This window comes from Vipera ursinii, assembly GCF_947247035.1.
Source record: "Vipera ursinii genome assembly, chromosome: 2".
NCBI classification, from domain to species: Eukaryota; Metazoa; Chordata; class Lepidosauria; order Squamata; family Viperidae; genus Vipera; species Vipera ursinii.
In genome coordinates this window covers 145703977-145720223 of record NC_139513.1, presented here as the reverse complement: position 1 = coordinate 145720223, position 16247 = coordinate 145703977, and the positions used below count along the sequence as shown (strand labels likewise).

Below are 16247 nucleotides of genomic sequence, written 5' to 3'. Positions count from 1 at the left end.
CAAAGAAAGGGAATTAAAGATGCTCCCCAGAGCGTGGAGGTATGACTTTGATTTAAAGTGATGGTTTCATGTAGACTTTCCTGGAAGCTGGTCACTGATAAGGTACTGTGGGGAAAGATAAACTATGGAGGTTCTCAACCGTCAAGGTCATGGTTGTCCCAAAGGTGTTTTTTTCAAAAGGCAACTGCACTTTTGTTGGTTTTTTCCTTTGAAAATATTTCACTTCTCATCCAATAAGCTTCTTCAGTTCTGGACCAACAAAAGTCTTTTCGAAAAAGCACCTTTGGGATATGTGACAGGTTCAAGGCATGCAGAACTTCTGAACCATATTTGAAAATCTGAAATCCACAGAATTCCTTGCTTGGCGAACAACATAGAAGGGTTTCCTGCAAGTAAGAACTCTTCTGGTTTAAAAGAACGTGTTACTTCAAGGTTATTCTTTGTCACAGAGATGGAGCACAATTCCTATCTTAGTGAGCTATTTCCCCCCCCCAAAAAAAATATCCTATGATAAAATGCATCCTCTAGCATCCTATCTTGATTTGCCCAATATAGGCAAATAGCAGAACCAAATGGCAATGTTTTCCTGGACCACACTGCAGCAGGTCAAGAGTTACATATTTCCATTCTTCTCTTGAGCTGGATAGGCACCCCACATCTGCTAAACTAATATGTGGTTTATATTGACAATTTATTTCCCCACACATTGTTTTCCATGTAGGCAGATATTTTCTTCCTATGAAAGAAATTAAATTATGTAACTCATTCTTATTCTCAAAAGTGTATGGTTGGAGATATTTGTGATTCCCTAGTTCAACGTACAGTGACCCTTGCAACCTTCCCCAGTCTGTATCTGCCAACTGGGTTGGATCGCAACACTCAAACCTCCAATTCACCTGGAGATCCCTGAATTGGGGAAGATCTGATGTGATTGGTCCTTTGTGATTAGGGTTCCCTGAGATGATAAACCAAACCCTAATCCTAACCATAACTTTGGGTTTTGGTTATAAAATGAAGGGTGTTCTCTCTTCTCCTTTATATATAATAGCTGAGTACTCCCTAGAATTAGCAAATTACTAAAACTAAAAAAAAAAGAAGTACGATATCTTCTTCCTTCAGGGTTAAAAAAAAAGATATTCCCCATAGCAAAGAGAAGCAGAGATGGTTAAACTGATTCCTTTACCCAAAGAAGAGAATATACTTAATCTTATCTCTGTTTTGAAATTGCTTCCGGATTTTGTGCTTGCAATGAGAAAAAAAAATGAAACTTTGATTCTGTTTTTGTGAACTAGATAGGCTTATTGTTATAGAAATGGCTTGTATACCTATTGTGTAAAAGCAAAAAGTTGTGGTTGTAATATTGTTATCTTTTACTGTGCTAAAGAAAGTCGGAAGTCAGTGCCTTTTTCTTTTTTCTTTTCTCCTTTACCCTATCCCCCCTTTCCCCCTCCCTCTTCTTTTAGTTTTCTACACTTTTTGCCTTGTATTTTATACTTTGATAAGATTAATAAAATAAAATTATTATTTTTTTAAAAAAAAAATAGGGAATGGTTTTTAGAGATAAGAAAGCCTCCATTGTATCTCTCTATCTGGAACAGGAGACCTACGAGAGTGCCAGCCACCAAGTTCATACATTGCGCAGAATTATCAAGGAAAAGGAAGAAGCCTTCCGACATCACTATACCTCACATCCAATGGGGAGTGACCACTTGCCACTGCCACCACCTCCAGAGGCAGAGATCAGTTTCGGCGACATCTCTGAGGATGAATTCTGCCTGCCTGTCCTGCCTCCTGTGGAGGCTGCCCCTCCTCCACCACCTCCTCCGCCACCTCTTCCCCCACCCCCTCCTCCACTACCAGGTAGGCTTGGTTCTGGAGCTAACAAGCCAACATCTTGCCATGAGGAGGGTGCTTTGTTTTATTTATTTGTCTATTGTTTCTTCTCTCGTAGATAAGTGTCCACCAGCTCCACCGCTTCCTGGCATGTCTCCTTCGGTGATCCTCACAATGGGCTTATCAGGTAGATAGCAATAGCACTTAGATTTATATACTGCTTTATAGTGCTTTACAGCCCTAAGAGGGGGGGGCTAAGGGGTTTACAGTGTGCCCCCCCAACAAACTGGGTCCTCATTTTACCCATCTCGGAAGGGTGGAAGGCTGAGTCAACCTTGAACCGCTCAGGATCAAATTCCTGGCAGTCGGCAGAGTTTGCCTGCAATACTGCGTCACCACTGGCTCAACACACTACTAATTACTGCACCACCACTGGCTCAACACCTATTCCCCTAAAATAGACCAGAACAGTAAGACAGCATGGGGATTGCTGTATACTTGATGCTAGTTGAATTGGGGAGGGTTTGAAGGTAAATAATGTAAGTAATAATGTAGTTTCCACTTAAAAACATATGTTTCTAGCTCTTATGGGTATAAATTTAGACTGGAAAGTCTGAGAAAAATGTCAGAAAGCAAAAAAAAATCAATTGATAAAATTGAATCAAGCAACTAGAAACTTTTGCAGAGTAAATTATGCAGTATAACTGAGAAAATGTATGCTTCCCCCGAAATGCAATTTATGTCATTTGTATAGATGATTTTCCTTGGCATCACATTTCATTGTTGTAACCTTGAATTTTTAATAGTTTGAATGTCCTCGGGAAAATGACATATTTTATTGGACAAGAATGGCAAAAACTAAAATAATTTGTCCCCATTAAAAATAGATACTTTAATTTTGGTTCTGGCTTCAGATATACAGCCTTAAACCTGTTTCTTTGGAAATAAGCCAAAGGAAAATTCATCTGGTTTTGGTTTTTTTGAAATACAAATCAGGCAAACCATGTCTGGGCTGCAAAAATAAATGACAGTGGTACACTGTAATTCTTTGCTGCCTGTTGGAGTTGTCTCGAGTGTTGAGTTGCACGTATGGAATGCCTGTTACAGATCAATGAATGAACTCCCTCAGTCAGTGGCGTAGCGTGGGTTGTCAGCACCCGGGGCAAGGCAAGTAATTCGCGCCCCCTAACCCGTGGATTTTAGCACTCGAGTCTCTTCCACTAGATTAGTTAAAGAAACCCTTACCCCCTAAGCACATGTATTGTTTGCTATGAAAATACTGATGTAATTAAAGTAAAATGCATCTAATGCCCCCCCCAGATGTTGCAGCCGGTGCGGCCGGCCCCCCCCTGCGCCCCCCACGCTACACCACTGCCCTCAGTGCTTGCATACAGTTCAGGGAAAAGATTTGGTGACCTTTCCAAATCACATAGATAGCATTCTTCAGAAACTGTGGTTTAAGGGAAACTAAGAAAAATGAACCAAAACTCAACAGAAAATTGCCAAAATTAAAACTTCTTTCTCCGACTGACTTATTGGGAATAGGCCGGGGAGCACTTTCTGTTTTCCACATGATCTAGTAATGCCTTGTTCTCTCTGTTCTGCACCAAGCAATCCGCATCAAAAAGCCCATCAAGACCAAGTTCCGCTTGCCCGTTTTTAACTGGACGGCATTGAAGCCCAACCAGATCAGCGGGACGGTCTTCAGTGAGCTGGATGATGAAAAGATCTTGGAGGTAAGGGAAACAGAGGAGGGAGTGCTGGCATGAGTTGAGATTTTAAGTACATAATTTGAAAATTGATTTTCTTTCTTAGCTCACATCCTGTTGTTTTTGTTGTCTGTTATGGTGTCACGGAACTGAAGCTCTGATTTAAAAAAAAATATAGTCTGCTCTTCAGTTTGAGTGAGAGAAGGAAAAGTCAGTTTGACTGGTAGTGGAATTACAAGTAGAATTGGGAAGATAAAGCATATGAAGAATAGAACAAGAATAAGAACACGGAAGGACAGCAAATAATTACTTTTATTGCTGTAAGTTGCCTAGTTGCCTGTAAGTTGCCCCAACTTCCCTCCGCCCAGTACGCTCCCACAGAGAGGGCCTCCTCAGGGTGCCACCGGTCAAAGAATGCCGACTGGTGGCCCCCAGGGGGAGGGCGTTCTCTGTGGGTGCACCGGATCTTTGGAACCATCTTCCGGTCGAGCTCCGGATGGCGCCCGATCTCCGATCCTTCCGGCGCGATCTTAAAACCCATCTCTTTGTACAAGCTGGCCTGGCCTGATGGGACGGGGTTGGATTTTATATATGGATTTTAACTTTTAATCTATATTAAGTTATTACGGGCACTGTTTAATTACTTTTTAATAACTTTTAATTTTTGTATCTTTGAGTCCTTCGGGAGAAGGGCAGTATACAAATTAAATAAATAAATAAATAAATAAATAAATAAATAAATAAATAGAGTCACTTTTGTGAGATGAGGTAAGGAAGGAAGGAAGGAAGGAAGGAAGGAAGGAAGGAAGGAAGGGAGGGAGGAAGGAAGGAAGGAAGGAAGGAAAATTGAAAATAACCAAAAAGTATTATTGGCAGAAAGTGTGTGCTAGAATAATAATGGAGCAGCAAAGACAAATGTCATTTGATTTTGAATTGTATTAAATATTCACATTTGTCTGCCACAATTGTGCCTGCAAATGGAACAGATAATAGGATTCTTCTACTGAAACTCATACTAACCCTTGAACCCACATAGAACCCACTTCTGCTATCCAGTCCTAGTGTACTTTTGGAGCCCTTGATTTCCAAAATATACAGGTAGGCCTCAACTTACGACCACAATTGAGCCCAAAATTTATGATAGTAAGTGAGAAATTAGTTAACTGAATTTTGCCCCATAAGTGAATCACTGCAGTTGTTAAATTAATAACATGGTTCTTAAATGAATCTGGCTCCCCCATTGACTTTGCTTATCAAAATGTCGCAAAAGGTGATCACATGACCCTGGCACACTGCAGCTGTCATAAATGTGAGTCAGCTGTCAAGCATCCAAATGTAAATCAGGTGACCATGGGGATGCTCCAGTGCAAAAAATGGTCATAAGTCACTTTTTTCAGTGCCATTGTAACTTTGAATGGTCACTGAGCGAACTGTTGTAAGTTGAGGACTACCTGTACTGTATGGTTTTAATATGCGGTATGTGCCCAGAACAGCAAAATACCAAGAAGTAAAAACCAAGGCGTTAGCAGTTTTAATTACTACCCCCAAACGGATGAGATAACTCACTCTTTCCTTCTTTCCAAGGATCTTGATCTGGACAAGTTTGAGGAGCTCTTTAAGACCAAGGCTCAGGGCCCCGCCATCGATCTCCTATGCTCTAAAAACAAGGCTTCACACAAAGCAGTCAACAAAGTGACCCTGCTGGAGGCCAACCGGGCAAAGAACCTGGCCATCACGTTGCGTAAGGCCGGCAGGACCACAGAGGAGATCTGCAAAGCCATCCACACGTGAGTCTCCCTCTGTGTGCCTTTCCCCATCCTGTGATTTTCCTTCTTGTGCAGGCAGCCTTTTTCTCTCTCTGGGATTGTATTTCTTCAGGCATAATCGGGAGCGGGCCGTGAGATATGCGAATAATAGGTCAAGCAGGAGATAGAGCAGGTGATCCCAAAGCAAATTACAGGTGGGGTGCTTTTCTCTTTTTGAAACACTCTTTTTTCCTTATCAACCACTTTCTTCCCTTCTTCCTCACACAGCTGGCTGTCAGGGTAAAGGCAGATCACTCTTTCCTAACTAGGGCTTGAGTTTCAGGTCACGTGGAGTTAGGCTACAAGCCTTGGGTGGGTCAAAGTTGCTCGTTCCTAGGTGAGAGGATCACTGAATGAAAAGGGAGTATCTCCCCTTGCAACCTTTGCCCGTCAGTATTTATTTATTTTAATTCCATTTATATCCCGCCCTTCTTCGAAGACTCAGGGCGGCTTACAAGCTTAGCAGTAGCCTTCATTCTATGTATATGCCTGCTTATTAGGGCTTTCACACACACACCCCAAGCGGCATTATTACAAAGCCAGCTTAATTGCCCCCAACAATCTGGGTCCTCATTTTACCTACCTCGGAAGGATGGAAGGCTGAGTCAACCTTGAGCCTGGTGGGACGCGAACCTGCACTAATTGCAGGCAGCTGGTGTTACTTAAGGAGGCATCAGCCCACTGCTACACCAAGGCTGTTCCACCTCTGATAGAGGAACTTTCTTCCTTGGGGCCTCTTTTAGGTTTGACCTGAAGACCTTACCAGTGGACTTTGTGGAGTGCCTCATGCGCTTTCTGCCAACCGAGAATGAGGTCAAGCTACTGCGCCAGTATGAGAAGGAGAGGAAGCCAGTGGAGGAATTGTCAGATGAGGACCGCTTCATGCTGCACTTCAGCAAAGTGGAGCGTCTGACCCAGCGCATGGCCATTATGGCTTTCCTGGGCAACTTCAGTGAAAACATCCAGATGCTCATGCCGGTAACACGAGTTATTTTTGGAGCTGGTACAATTGCAGTGATGTGGCCTTAAGTGGTACTAAGTTTGAGGGCACTCTTTTATCAGCAAATGTGCACATGGGATGGGAAAGAAGGTGCTCGGTGTTGATCTTTCTATTTCTTCTGCTCCAGGAAGCCAGTTGTGTGTCTATAATGGCATTAGGACATACTTATAATGTAGAATTTCGTAGAATAACAATTATACTGTCCTTTTGAAAATCTGTACTTGGCTGCCTGGCAGGATGGGGAATGCAAGCAAGCAGATACAGCCCTGGAGTAGATTACATTTTCTGATTGCCTCAGGTGCAGCTTGCTCTAACTTCAGATTTAGGAAAGGCTGAGAAAATGGTCATCCTTGAGATCAAACAGAATAGTTGTTAGGGATGAAGAAAGCGTCTGCACTGGGTAGGTGTTCCACCGATACTACTCACTCAGTCCTTGTGTTTTCTTGATGCACTCAGAGATCTTGTTCCACTCTGGCGTGATTCTGTATTCCCAAATGATCAACTTTTCTCCTCTATGCTAATATGCTTACAGTGTTCATTATTCTTCCTGCTTAATGGTTGTATTGACCTTTCCTCCTAAGGGAAGCATTCAAAGCAATTAAAAACCAGATGGTTAAATCATGCTCAAATTGCTGTCTCTTCCTCAGGAGTTTGCTCCTCTACAAAATACAAGAAGTATTCAGGTGTTAAACCAACAATAATACTTTTGTGCTCTTTTGGTTTTTCCCTCTTATAGCAACTCAATGCCATTATCGCTGCCTCGGCATCTGTCAAATCGTCACAAAAACTCAAGCGAATGCTAGAGGTAGGTCAGTCAGTTGGCATTAACGTAGTTAACAATGGAAAGTTGAGGCACAATCAACGCCATTTACTTCTCATACACATTTTTGAATGCTAAAATTCAACCCGGATGAAGCAAATGAAGGGAGCCTCTGAGCCTGTGAAAGGCTTAATTTCCTTTTTTTAAGATTGCAATTTCATTAAACTTACGGAAGTACAAAATACAAATGAAAATAGTGGGAAGTGGGGGGAGGGGAAGGGGGAAAGCAAAAAGTGTAGGGGAAAGGGGTAAAGGAAAAGAAAAGCCTTGACCTCTGACTCTTTTTAGCACACTAGAATATCGTAACAAAATTACGGCCCCTTTACGTTTACATACTTAACATGTACTAGCTAGCCATTTCTATAACAACAAAGAAAGGCTTATTTTCAATTAGTTCAGGAGCTGTAGCTCTAAGCTGGAATGTGATTTCTGCAGAGGCAGAGAAGATTCACCCTGTGCCCTGGGCTTCATTGGCTAGAATTTTGTCTTGTACCTTGGGCCAACTGCACTTCTTCTCTTCTTCTCTCCCCACAGATCATTTTGGCCCTTGGCAACTACATGAACAGCAGCAAGCGTGGCTCAGTTTACGGGTTCAAGCTGCAGAGTCTGGACTTGGTAAGGGAAGAAGCATGGAAAAGGGTCATACAGTATGATCCATGTACCTGTAAAAAGTAGCCAGCTGGATTTGTTCGAGATACCATAAGAAGAAGGAAGTTAGTAATTAATGTGCTGTCACAATGTACAGCATTGGGCACCTTTTCACACTACCCGTGCCTGTGAATTCTCATGAGTGAATGCATTTCCCCCAGGGCATCCCATGTCAATGTCCATACGTGTAACTGAACAGATGAGATTGTCTGTATTCACATGCATGTAGACTCCCTGCCGGTCTAATGTTTGCACACACTGATGCTGATGTCTTGATAATCTGTTCTTCCTTATTTCTGTCCTGAAAGCTGTTGGACACTAAGTCAACTGACCGGAAGCTGACTCTTCTACATTTCATTGCCATGATGGTGAAGGAGAAATATCCTGAGTTGAGTACCTTCTGGCAGGAACTGCACTTTGTGGAAAAAGCAGCTGCAGGTAGATGGTCCCTTCAACCATGACAACCATAAATGCATCTTTGTTTCATCCTGGTCTTAGTGAGGACCCTATTAGTTGCTTTATCTCCAGCCTCTCCTTCATATAAAAGACCAGCAGCATTTCTATCTGGAGATTGCATGGAATTCAGAGAGACAACATTTTCTGCATAGGTACAAGCCTCTGGCTTTGACTTAGTACTAGGAGGATCATGAACTGACCTGTAGAGGGAAACCTACTTGCAATCTGATATAACGTACAGCATAATGTATGAAACAGATATTGCTACATTTCAATTAGTATGCAGATTGTTTCCAGAAAGGGTAATGGTAAAGTAAAGCAGGCACCAAGCAGACTAATAGGTGTGCTGGTATATAAATACGTGTAATATAATTGGAAACTGAATTTCCTGTTGCCACGTTGCTCAGACTAAAAAGTGGACTTGAGTCTCTAACACAGACGTGACGTAACGTGACATCGTGCGACGTATTGGAGCTTTTTCCCCATTGCCGGCAATGGGGTGGGTGCGGTTTTGTTGTGACGCGTCCGGCCCGCGGGCCGGCAGTTTGATACCCCTGCTCTAACAAGTTAGAGAATCCCCCTTCCCCCCCCCCCCACGTTGAGCAGCAATATTTTCTTGCAGTGTTCCTGGAGCTGATGGGACTTGGTATCAAACACTCAAAGCTGGAGGCTTAAGGAGCTCCCTGCCACTGCTGAATAGGGAACAGATCAATCCTCTCAGGGGTCTCCTGACAGCTGCTGCTCTCTCAGGCTTGAGAATGGCTGCAATAAATCACAGCTTTCTGTCCTGGAGATCAGCTGTGCTAATGTACAGAAAAAGCTATTTGGGTTTCTTAGGATTCAGCAGTCTTCCACTGAATTGCGGGATTCAGATGACACAACTGACACAGTCTTCCCCTCCTCCTGTATAAATGACTTATCGAGTGATGCAGCAGCATTCAAAGTAATCTGAAGCTGCCACAATGATGAAGGCTGCTGCCTTCTTGGCCACTGGCCCAGTGGCCCACTGTCGTGCAGCATGCTAGCTGTTGTCATTTATTTTGCAGCACTAGGAAAATGATAATATAAATGGCTTTCATGGGGTTGGAGCAGTGGTGGGATTCAGCCGGTTCGTACCACTTTGGCAGAACCGGTAGCTAATTTTTTGTGGCCCAGGCCCCAAATGGACTTCTGGAAGCGGCATCCACATAGAGAACTAGTTGTTCACATATTTGAATCCCACCACTGGGTTGGAGATGTCTTTTTACAGCTGGTACCTGGAACAGAAGGGATGCATTTCGAAGGATAGAGTAATAGAGTGACAAGAGAATGACTGCCTCTTGTGCAGGGCTGCTGCGCAAGTGACTGAAGGAAAGTGTTTAGGCCTTCTCTTCAGAGTTTGCCTTACATAAATTATTTCGGATAAGTGACTCAAAACTAACCAGGTTCCTGACTCTGCTGTGAAAATTAGGGTTCTGATTCACACATTGTGCTTGGTCTTTCAAAATACAGGTCAGTCATGTTTTGTGAACCCAGCTCATTTCAGGAGACACTTAAGATCCAAAGTTTTACTTCTCAATCTTTTTCCTTGATGTCTCTGAATGGTTTATAACCAGTGGCATGTTGATAAATGTATAGCAGCCAACTCAGCTCATGGCCACAGCTCACCGCTAGCCACCAAATAGCTGATTGACTTGTTAGGCATTGCAGCTCAGCTCTGTTCTAAACTGATCTGCAAAATTCCAGAAAAGTTAACAATTGGTTGTGAGCTGATATAAGCTGGCTTCAGCATATCATGGTTATAACAAAAGTTTGTGTGGGATTCATAGTTGCCTCCCCCTTCCTCTGACAAACTTCCTGTGCAATTTTGCAAGTGGTTGGAGCCAGTCCATGTCATCCCATGAAAGCCTCAGTGCCCCAACTGGGAGTTCTGGGAAATGTACATTTGAAGGCATCAGAGCGAGAAAGGCCATATTTATATAAGCTGAAATGAGAGATGGTTGGGGAACAGATTGTACACAGAATCCATGGTTGTTTGTAATTAGTTTGTGTCCATTTGTTGATGGACAGGATTCTTTTCTGAGTAACCTAAGAGAAGATCACTGATCTTGAGAAGGTTGGATGTTGAGTGTGGGAGAGGAAGATGGGAAGAGGTGAGGACAAGAAATGATATTATCAAGGAGAAATGTAGAAGAATTGAAGGATTAAGCCAAATACTTAAAAGATAATTTTCTCAAATTATGTTGATTTGTGGCTTTGCAAAAGCTAGTACAATGGAATCCAGTTCTTTGATCAGCAGGATACGTCCTTTCCAATTTTTAATAATTAATTAATCAATCAATCAATCAATTAATTAATTAATTAGTGTAGCGGCATACAACAGAGCAGCTTAAACACAGCCTGGGAGTCATCAACCAGAATTAAGTGCAAAAGGCATGACTTGTACCTACAAGCGCCAGGTACCTCTGAGCAGGTTTTAATCCTAGGATTTTTTTTAGTATCGGAATACAATTGACTTTGTGCTTGAACGTTGCACTAAGTTATTCAAAACATTCTGTATGTCAATCAAATTTGGGCTGGGGGTGAAGGGGTATCATTTCATTTCCCCAAAGATCTGCCTGTAGATCCTGATACACCTTCTGCCCATCCCTGGAACAGAATCCAAATGCTTTCCTAGTCCCCTGTGAAGCCTATAAACTCCTTTGAAATTCTTCAAAGTTGTCCTGAAGCCCATCTGGTGACTTCTCTTCCTCCGCAGTGTCTCTGGAGAATGTGCTGCTGGATGTGAAGGAACTAGGGCGTGGCATGGAGTTGATTCGGCGGGAGTGCAGTTTGCACGAACACAGCATCCTGCGTAACTTCTTGATCGCCAGTGAGGGGAAGTTGGACCGACTCCAGAAAGATGCTAAGACTGCAGAGGTGAGTGGAGGGGCAACTGGATGACAAGGATTAATCGAGAGGAGCTTGCAACCAAAGCTTTGCTTCTCTGTGCCACTGAGGCAATCGTGTGCATGAAGTTGGTATATGAACTTCATATATTAATTGCACTCCAGACCATGTAGAAAAGTCCTGCTATGTGTGATTTTGCAGATACGTTTAGCACCAGTTTTGACTAATCCATATTTATTCAACAACAGAGATGACATCAGACATCAGAGAGTGCTTGTTCCTGCTCATATTCTTGTGCAGAAAGTCGGATTGTGTGGAGAAATGAATGCCTTTTCTTTACAGCTGTTGAAAAAACACTGTACTGTTGTGTAGATTGGATTTCAGGGTTTGTAGTGCTTTAGGCAAAGATAGTTGTTTCGACACTCAAGCCTAAAAGTACTGGCAGTTAAGCTTGGTAGTCTTCTTTTTCTACAGCAAGCCTGAAGGCTGCAGAAGCTACTGTTTCATTCATCTTGCTTATCTTTTGTGACAGGAAGCCTACAACACGGTTGTGCGCTATTTTGGCGAGAGCCCAAAGACGACACCACCCTCTGTTTTCTTTCCAGTCTTTGCACGTTTCATCAGATCCTACAAGGTGAGGGTTGGGAAGTGGAGATTCGAGATCAGTATTTTTCAATCTTAGTTGCCAAGATTGAAAACACTGTTCTAGCTGGCTACTTTAGAAACACCAGAACTGCATGCTTGATCTTGCATGAATTTGGGAGCCCAGTCGTAAATAACTAAGCTCTTCTGGACATGGTCCAAGAGAAAACAGCTTTGGCTGGGACAAGGCATGGCCAGTGAATAAGGGAATTAGAATTTTCTTCCTGTGTGGGCTAACTACTCCCTTTCCACTGAATGAAGATCTCCTGTGCCAGGCCACTCATCTCAGCCAAGCAGCTTTCCAAAATGTTAGCCTCCCCAGAGCATTTTCTAGAGCAACTATCATCTGCATTAATTACAGACTTTTCTCCCTTGCTGGGAGAAGCCATCACAGATTTAGATTCAGAGTTGACAAGCACAGCCCAGAAAGAGGAAGAGAATGGTAGGCCAGCTGGCAGAGAAACAGCTGGATGGAGAGAGAGAGATGGTTTCTTTAAGTGACAAGGCACGTAGAATCAGGGAGTACATTAACCTGGTGTCTTTATGGATAGCAATGGCATAGAACTCTTATATCACTGGATATCAGAGTATGGGTAGCCCTTGGCTTATGACAGTAATAGAGCTTACCCATTATGGTCATAAGTCCTGACAGTCATAAAATGGGTCGGTCACATGACCAAACTGATTTTACAATCTTTTTTTGTGGCAGTTGTAAAGCAGTGACCACAGTTGTTAAGCAAATCCCATGGTTGTTACAGGAACCATTAGCTTGTGGTGGATGCAGTTTTGCAGAAAACTGGAAGTAAATACTGGTTTTCGGCAAAACTGTTGTAAAACGTGGTCACATGATGTGGGACATTGCAAATAGCTGTAAATGCAGCCCAGTTGCTGAGCACCTAAAATTTGGTCACATGACCAGAGGAGGGGCAACCATTAAAACTTCAAATCCAGGTTGTAAGTAGCCCCAGGTAAGTCTGTTGTAACTTCAAACAACTGCTAAGTGACAGTCATAGGTCGACTACCTGTGTTGGTCTGTTGCAGGCTGAGGCCCTTAAGGGAGGCACCTGCCCTTTCAAAATTTGTTAAAACACTTATTATGGCAAGTTCTTTCTTGCTTCATCTCAAATGCAACAAAGCACATGTACTAGGTGATCATATCTGCATTTGTCAGAAATGGGATCAGTGATTCATTTTAAAAAGTCTATGTTATGGGGAAATAGATTGAAGCTAAATTATAAAAAAAAGTGTTTCTAAGGAGTACAAAAAAGAAGTCATTAGGTCTTCTGAAGTTTCCAAGAAAAAAGCAAGAGAAATGTCTGCCATGAATTCCCTTAGCCTTATTCAACCAGGCATCTTCATGTGTTTATTTATTTATTTATTTATTTATTTATCTAATACTATTTCTATACCGCCCTTCTCCCGAAGGACTCAGGGCGGTGAACAGGGCAAGAATAAAAATACAAATTACAAAAGTTAAAACAAGATTAAATAAATGCCCACATACTAAAATACATCTTTAAAACCTAATAAAATAACAATAGCAAACCCCCCCCCCCAATCCCCTCATCAGGCCAGGCCAGCTTGTTCAAAAAAGTATGTTTTTAGCTCGCGGCGAAAGGAGCGAAGGTCGGGCGCCGTCCGGAGCTCAACCGGTAGCTGGTTCCATAGCTCCGGGGCGCCCACAGAGAAGGATCTCCCCCTGGGGGCCACCAGTCGACATTCTCTGACCGGTGGCACCCTGAGGAGGCCCTCTCTGTGGGAACGCACAGGGCGGAGGGAAGTCGATGCCGGCAGCAGGTGTTCCCTCAGGTACTCCGGACCCCTGCCATGTAGGGCTTTGAATACCATTACTAGTACCTTGAATCTCACCCGGAAGGCAACTGGTACAGAATGCAGCTCACGGAGCAGAGGTGTAACGTGGGAGTATCGGGAGACTCCCAACACAACTCTCGCGGCTGCATTCTGTACCAGTTGGAGCTTCCGGGTGGTCCTCAAGGGCAGCCCCATGTAGAGAGCGTTGCAGTAGTCTAGTCGAGAGGTCACGAGCGCATGAGTGACCGTGCATAGATCATCCCGGCTTAGATAGGGCCGCAACTGGCGCACCAGGCGAACCTGGGCGAAAGCCCCCCTAGTCACAGCTCCTATATGGTCTTCCAGGGTGAGCCGTGAATCTAGGAGGACTCCCAAGTGTTGAATTATAGTTGTCATCAGTCCTGGTCAGAATAACCCTTTTCTACAATTGCCCATTGAAGTGCAGGTAAAACCTACCCGGTGTATTTCATAGGGGAACTTGGCTTTCCACAGTCTGGACCACATTCGTTTGTCTGCTCTGCCACTATTTGGCTATATAAATGGTAATAACCATGTGGAGACAGATGCAAAGTGTTTTTGTTTTTTTTAACAGAAAACACATACAAGCACAATAGATAGAAAGTACCTGCTCCGTAGAGAGAAAATCTCAGGTTCAGTCTTAGCATCTCCAGATAAAACAATCTGAGATAACAGTTGGGTTGGAATAGAACTCTCCAGTCTGAGTCCTTGGAGAACCAGCCGACCAATAGGTCTAGTTGAGCTAGATGCCTATGCATTGACCAGTAGTTCTTCACCATACTGTTGCACTGTTCTTTCTTTTTCAGGATGCAGAACAAGAGAATGAATTGCGCAAGAAGCAGGAACAGGCCCAGAGGGAGCAGGCATTGGCCCAAGAAGCTAAGAGACTAGAGAAGGTAAGATATACTCCAGGGCATCATGTTGTATGATTGGCAACATTTTGAGAAGCCTGAGGAGGTAGGGTGTCAACTCACAGGAAGACTGTTTCATCATTATGTCTCCTGGGCTTTGATAGAGCTTAAACTTACTTGTAATATATTTTAGCTTGGAGATAATATCGTTAGAGTATCAGCTGCTACGATGCTACCCTTGGGTGCTGTCTGAGCAGAGAATGGAAGGGCCTCTAGCAAAGCGTGGGATGCTTCACTAGAATAGTTGCAGCCTACAGCGTCTGCACCTGCTTCTAGAATAGGCATCCTGCTGGGTCTCTGCTTCTGTATTTTAGGGCATGATCATTGGTAGTGTTGTGATTCAGTGTCAGCCTGTGCTCCCAGCATCTGAGTCTGATGAATCTGAGGAGGAGGAGGAGGGGTTTGGAGAGCCTTTGGTGTGAGGGAAGCTCTGATGCACTGCAGGACTCTCAGCCTGGCCCCTCCAGTCATGTTCTTCATGAGGCTCAGCTGTGTGAGTACAAGGTGCCAGACTCAGAAGAGTCACAGCTGAATCTGTTCAGAGACGCTAGAAGCAGAAGGCAATCCAGCAGAGCAGAGCAGAGAAAATCAATGAGGCAACTCAGTGAGAGGAGGAGAAGGCAGTGAGAAGCCACGCCTTGGGACTGATAATAAAAGGGGAAGGTGAGGGCGGGGCTGGTTGCTGAAGGCAACCGTTTGGAGACATTCTAAGAGAATTCCTGGTCTGTTCTTGCTACTTCTGTTTAACTCTTGTTTGTTGACTCTTGTTTGATATTTTGATTCATTTATTGAAGGAAATATTCTGTTGCTTTTTTGTTTGAACTGTAAATAAATTTGGGTTAGGTTTTTCCAGCCTATTGACTGTAAAAAGGAAAAGGGGGTTGTCCCTGACAAACAGGGCCGGTCATAGGCTGGAACAGAACAGGTTCCTGATTAAAGAGATGCTAGCTTTCCCATTGTTTTCTATCAATATTGATGTAGAAATAATCACAAATATAGATATTTCAGCTTGGGCTGCCTACTTATCTACAAATCTGTTCTCAGGTTCTTGACCTTCTGCCTCCAGGGGCAGATATGAACCTTCCTTGACAATATAGTGTCTTCTGGCGGAGCTCAAGCAAGAGTATTAGTCTGATGCTAGTGTGTATTTGCCATTGCAACAGATGATGTGAGTCTAGGTTGGGCATTCTCTGACTCATTATGTTGTACATTGTATTGTGAATGAAAGAAAACCACGTTGCATGAGCATGACATAAATCACAGTTTGGATTTTCCAAACTTCTTTTGGATTGGTCACAGAACAGGATGTGTGGTGGTCAGACTGGGCAGTGTCTTTTGCTTTTTTCTTTTAATCCTTGACCAGCCCCAGTTTTCTTTGCAGCGCAACAAATGGCAGCAGCAAGAGTTAATTGCTGAGCTGAGGCGGCGCCAAGCCAAGGACCACAGGCCTGTTTATGAAGGCAAAGATGGGACCATTGAGGATATTATTACAGGTAACTCCTGATCCTGCCATATTAATTTCCTTAGCTTGGCTCTCATGTTCTTCCAGGGAAAACTTTACCTTGATGCCAAAAAAAGAAGGGAGATCTGCTACTTGCAAGATATTTGGGTATTGGGTCCTCTTGACTTTAGCCCAGGGCCTTTCTGATCCTCATTACCCCTTTCACAGGGAATCAGACTTCAAAAATCATGCAGTTCCCAGACTAATAAGGGATGACATTGATT

The 16247-nt window shown here is 43.3% G+C and overlaps 1 protein-coding gene across 1 annotated transcript in view; it reads left to right on the top strand.

Moving 5' to 3' along the window:
• FMNL3 (formin like 3) overlaps window positions 1–16247 on the top strand; it is a 115328-nt gene that overhangs the window by 93961 nt on the left and 5120 nt on the right. The window contains exons 14-25 of the mRNA XM_083352442.1: window positions 1599–1860; window positions 1952–2020; window positions 3445–3569; window positions 5127–5329; window positions 6091–6325; window positions 7084–7152; window positions 7702–7782; window positions 8124–8253; window positions 11009–11169; window positions 11672–11773; window positions 14418–14507; window positions 15904–16015. Of these exons, the coding sequence (XP_083208568.1) occupies window positions 1599–1860; window positions 1952–2020; window positions 3445–3569; window positions 5127–5329; window positions 6091–6325; window positions 7084–7152; window positions 7702–7782; window positions 8124–8253; window positions 11009–11169; window positions 11672–11773; window positions 14418–14507; window positions 15904–16015 (1639 nt within the window). The remainder of the gene's footprint in view (window positions 1–1598; window positions 1861–1951; window positions 2021–3444; window positions 3570–5126; window positions 5330–6090; window positions 6326–7083; window positions 7153–7701; window positions 7783–8123; window positions 8254–11008; window positions 11170–11671; window positions 11774–14417; window positions 14508–15903; window positions 16016–16247) is intronic.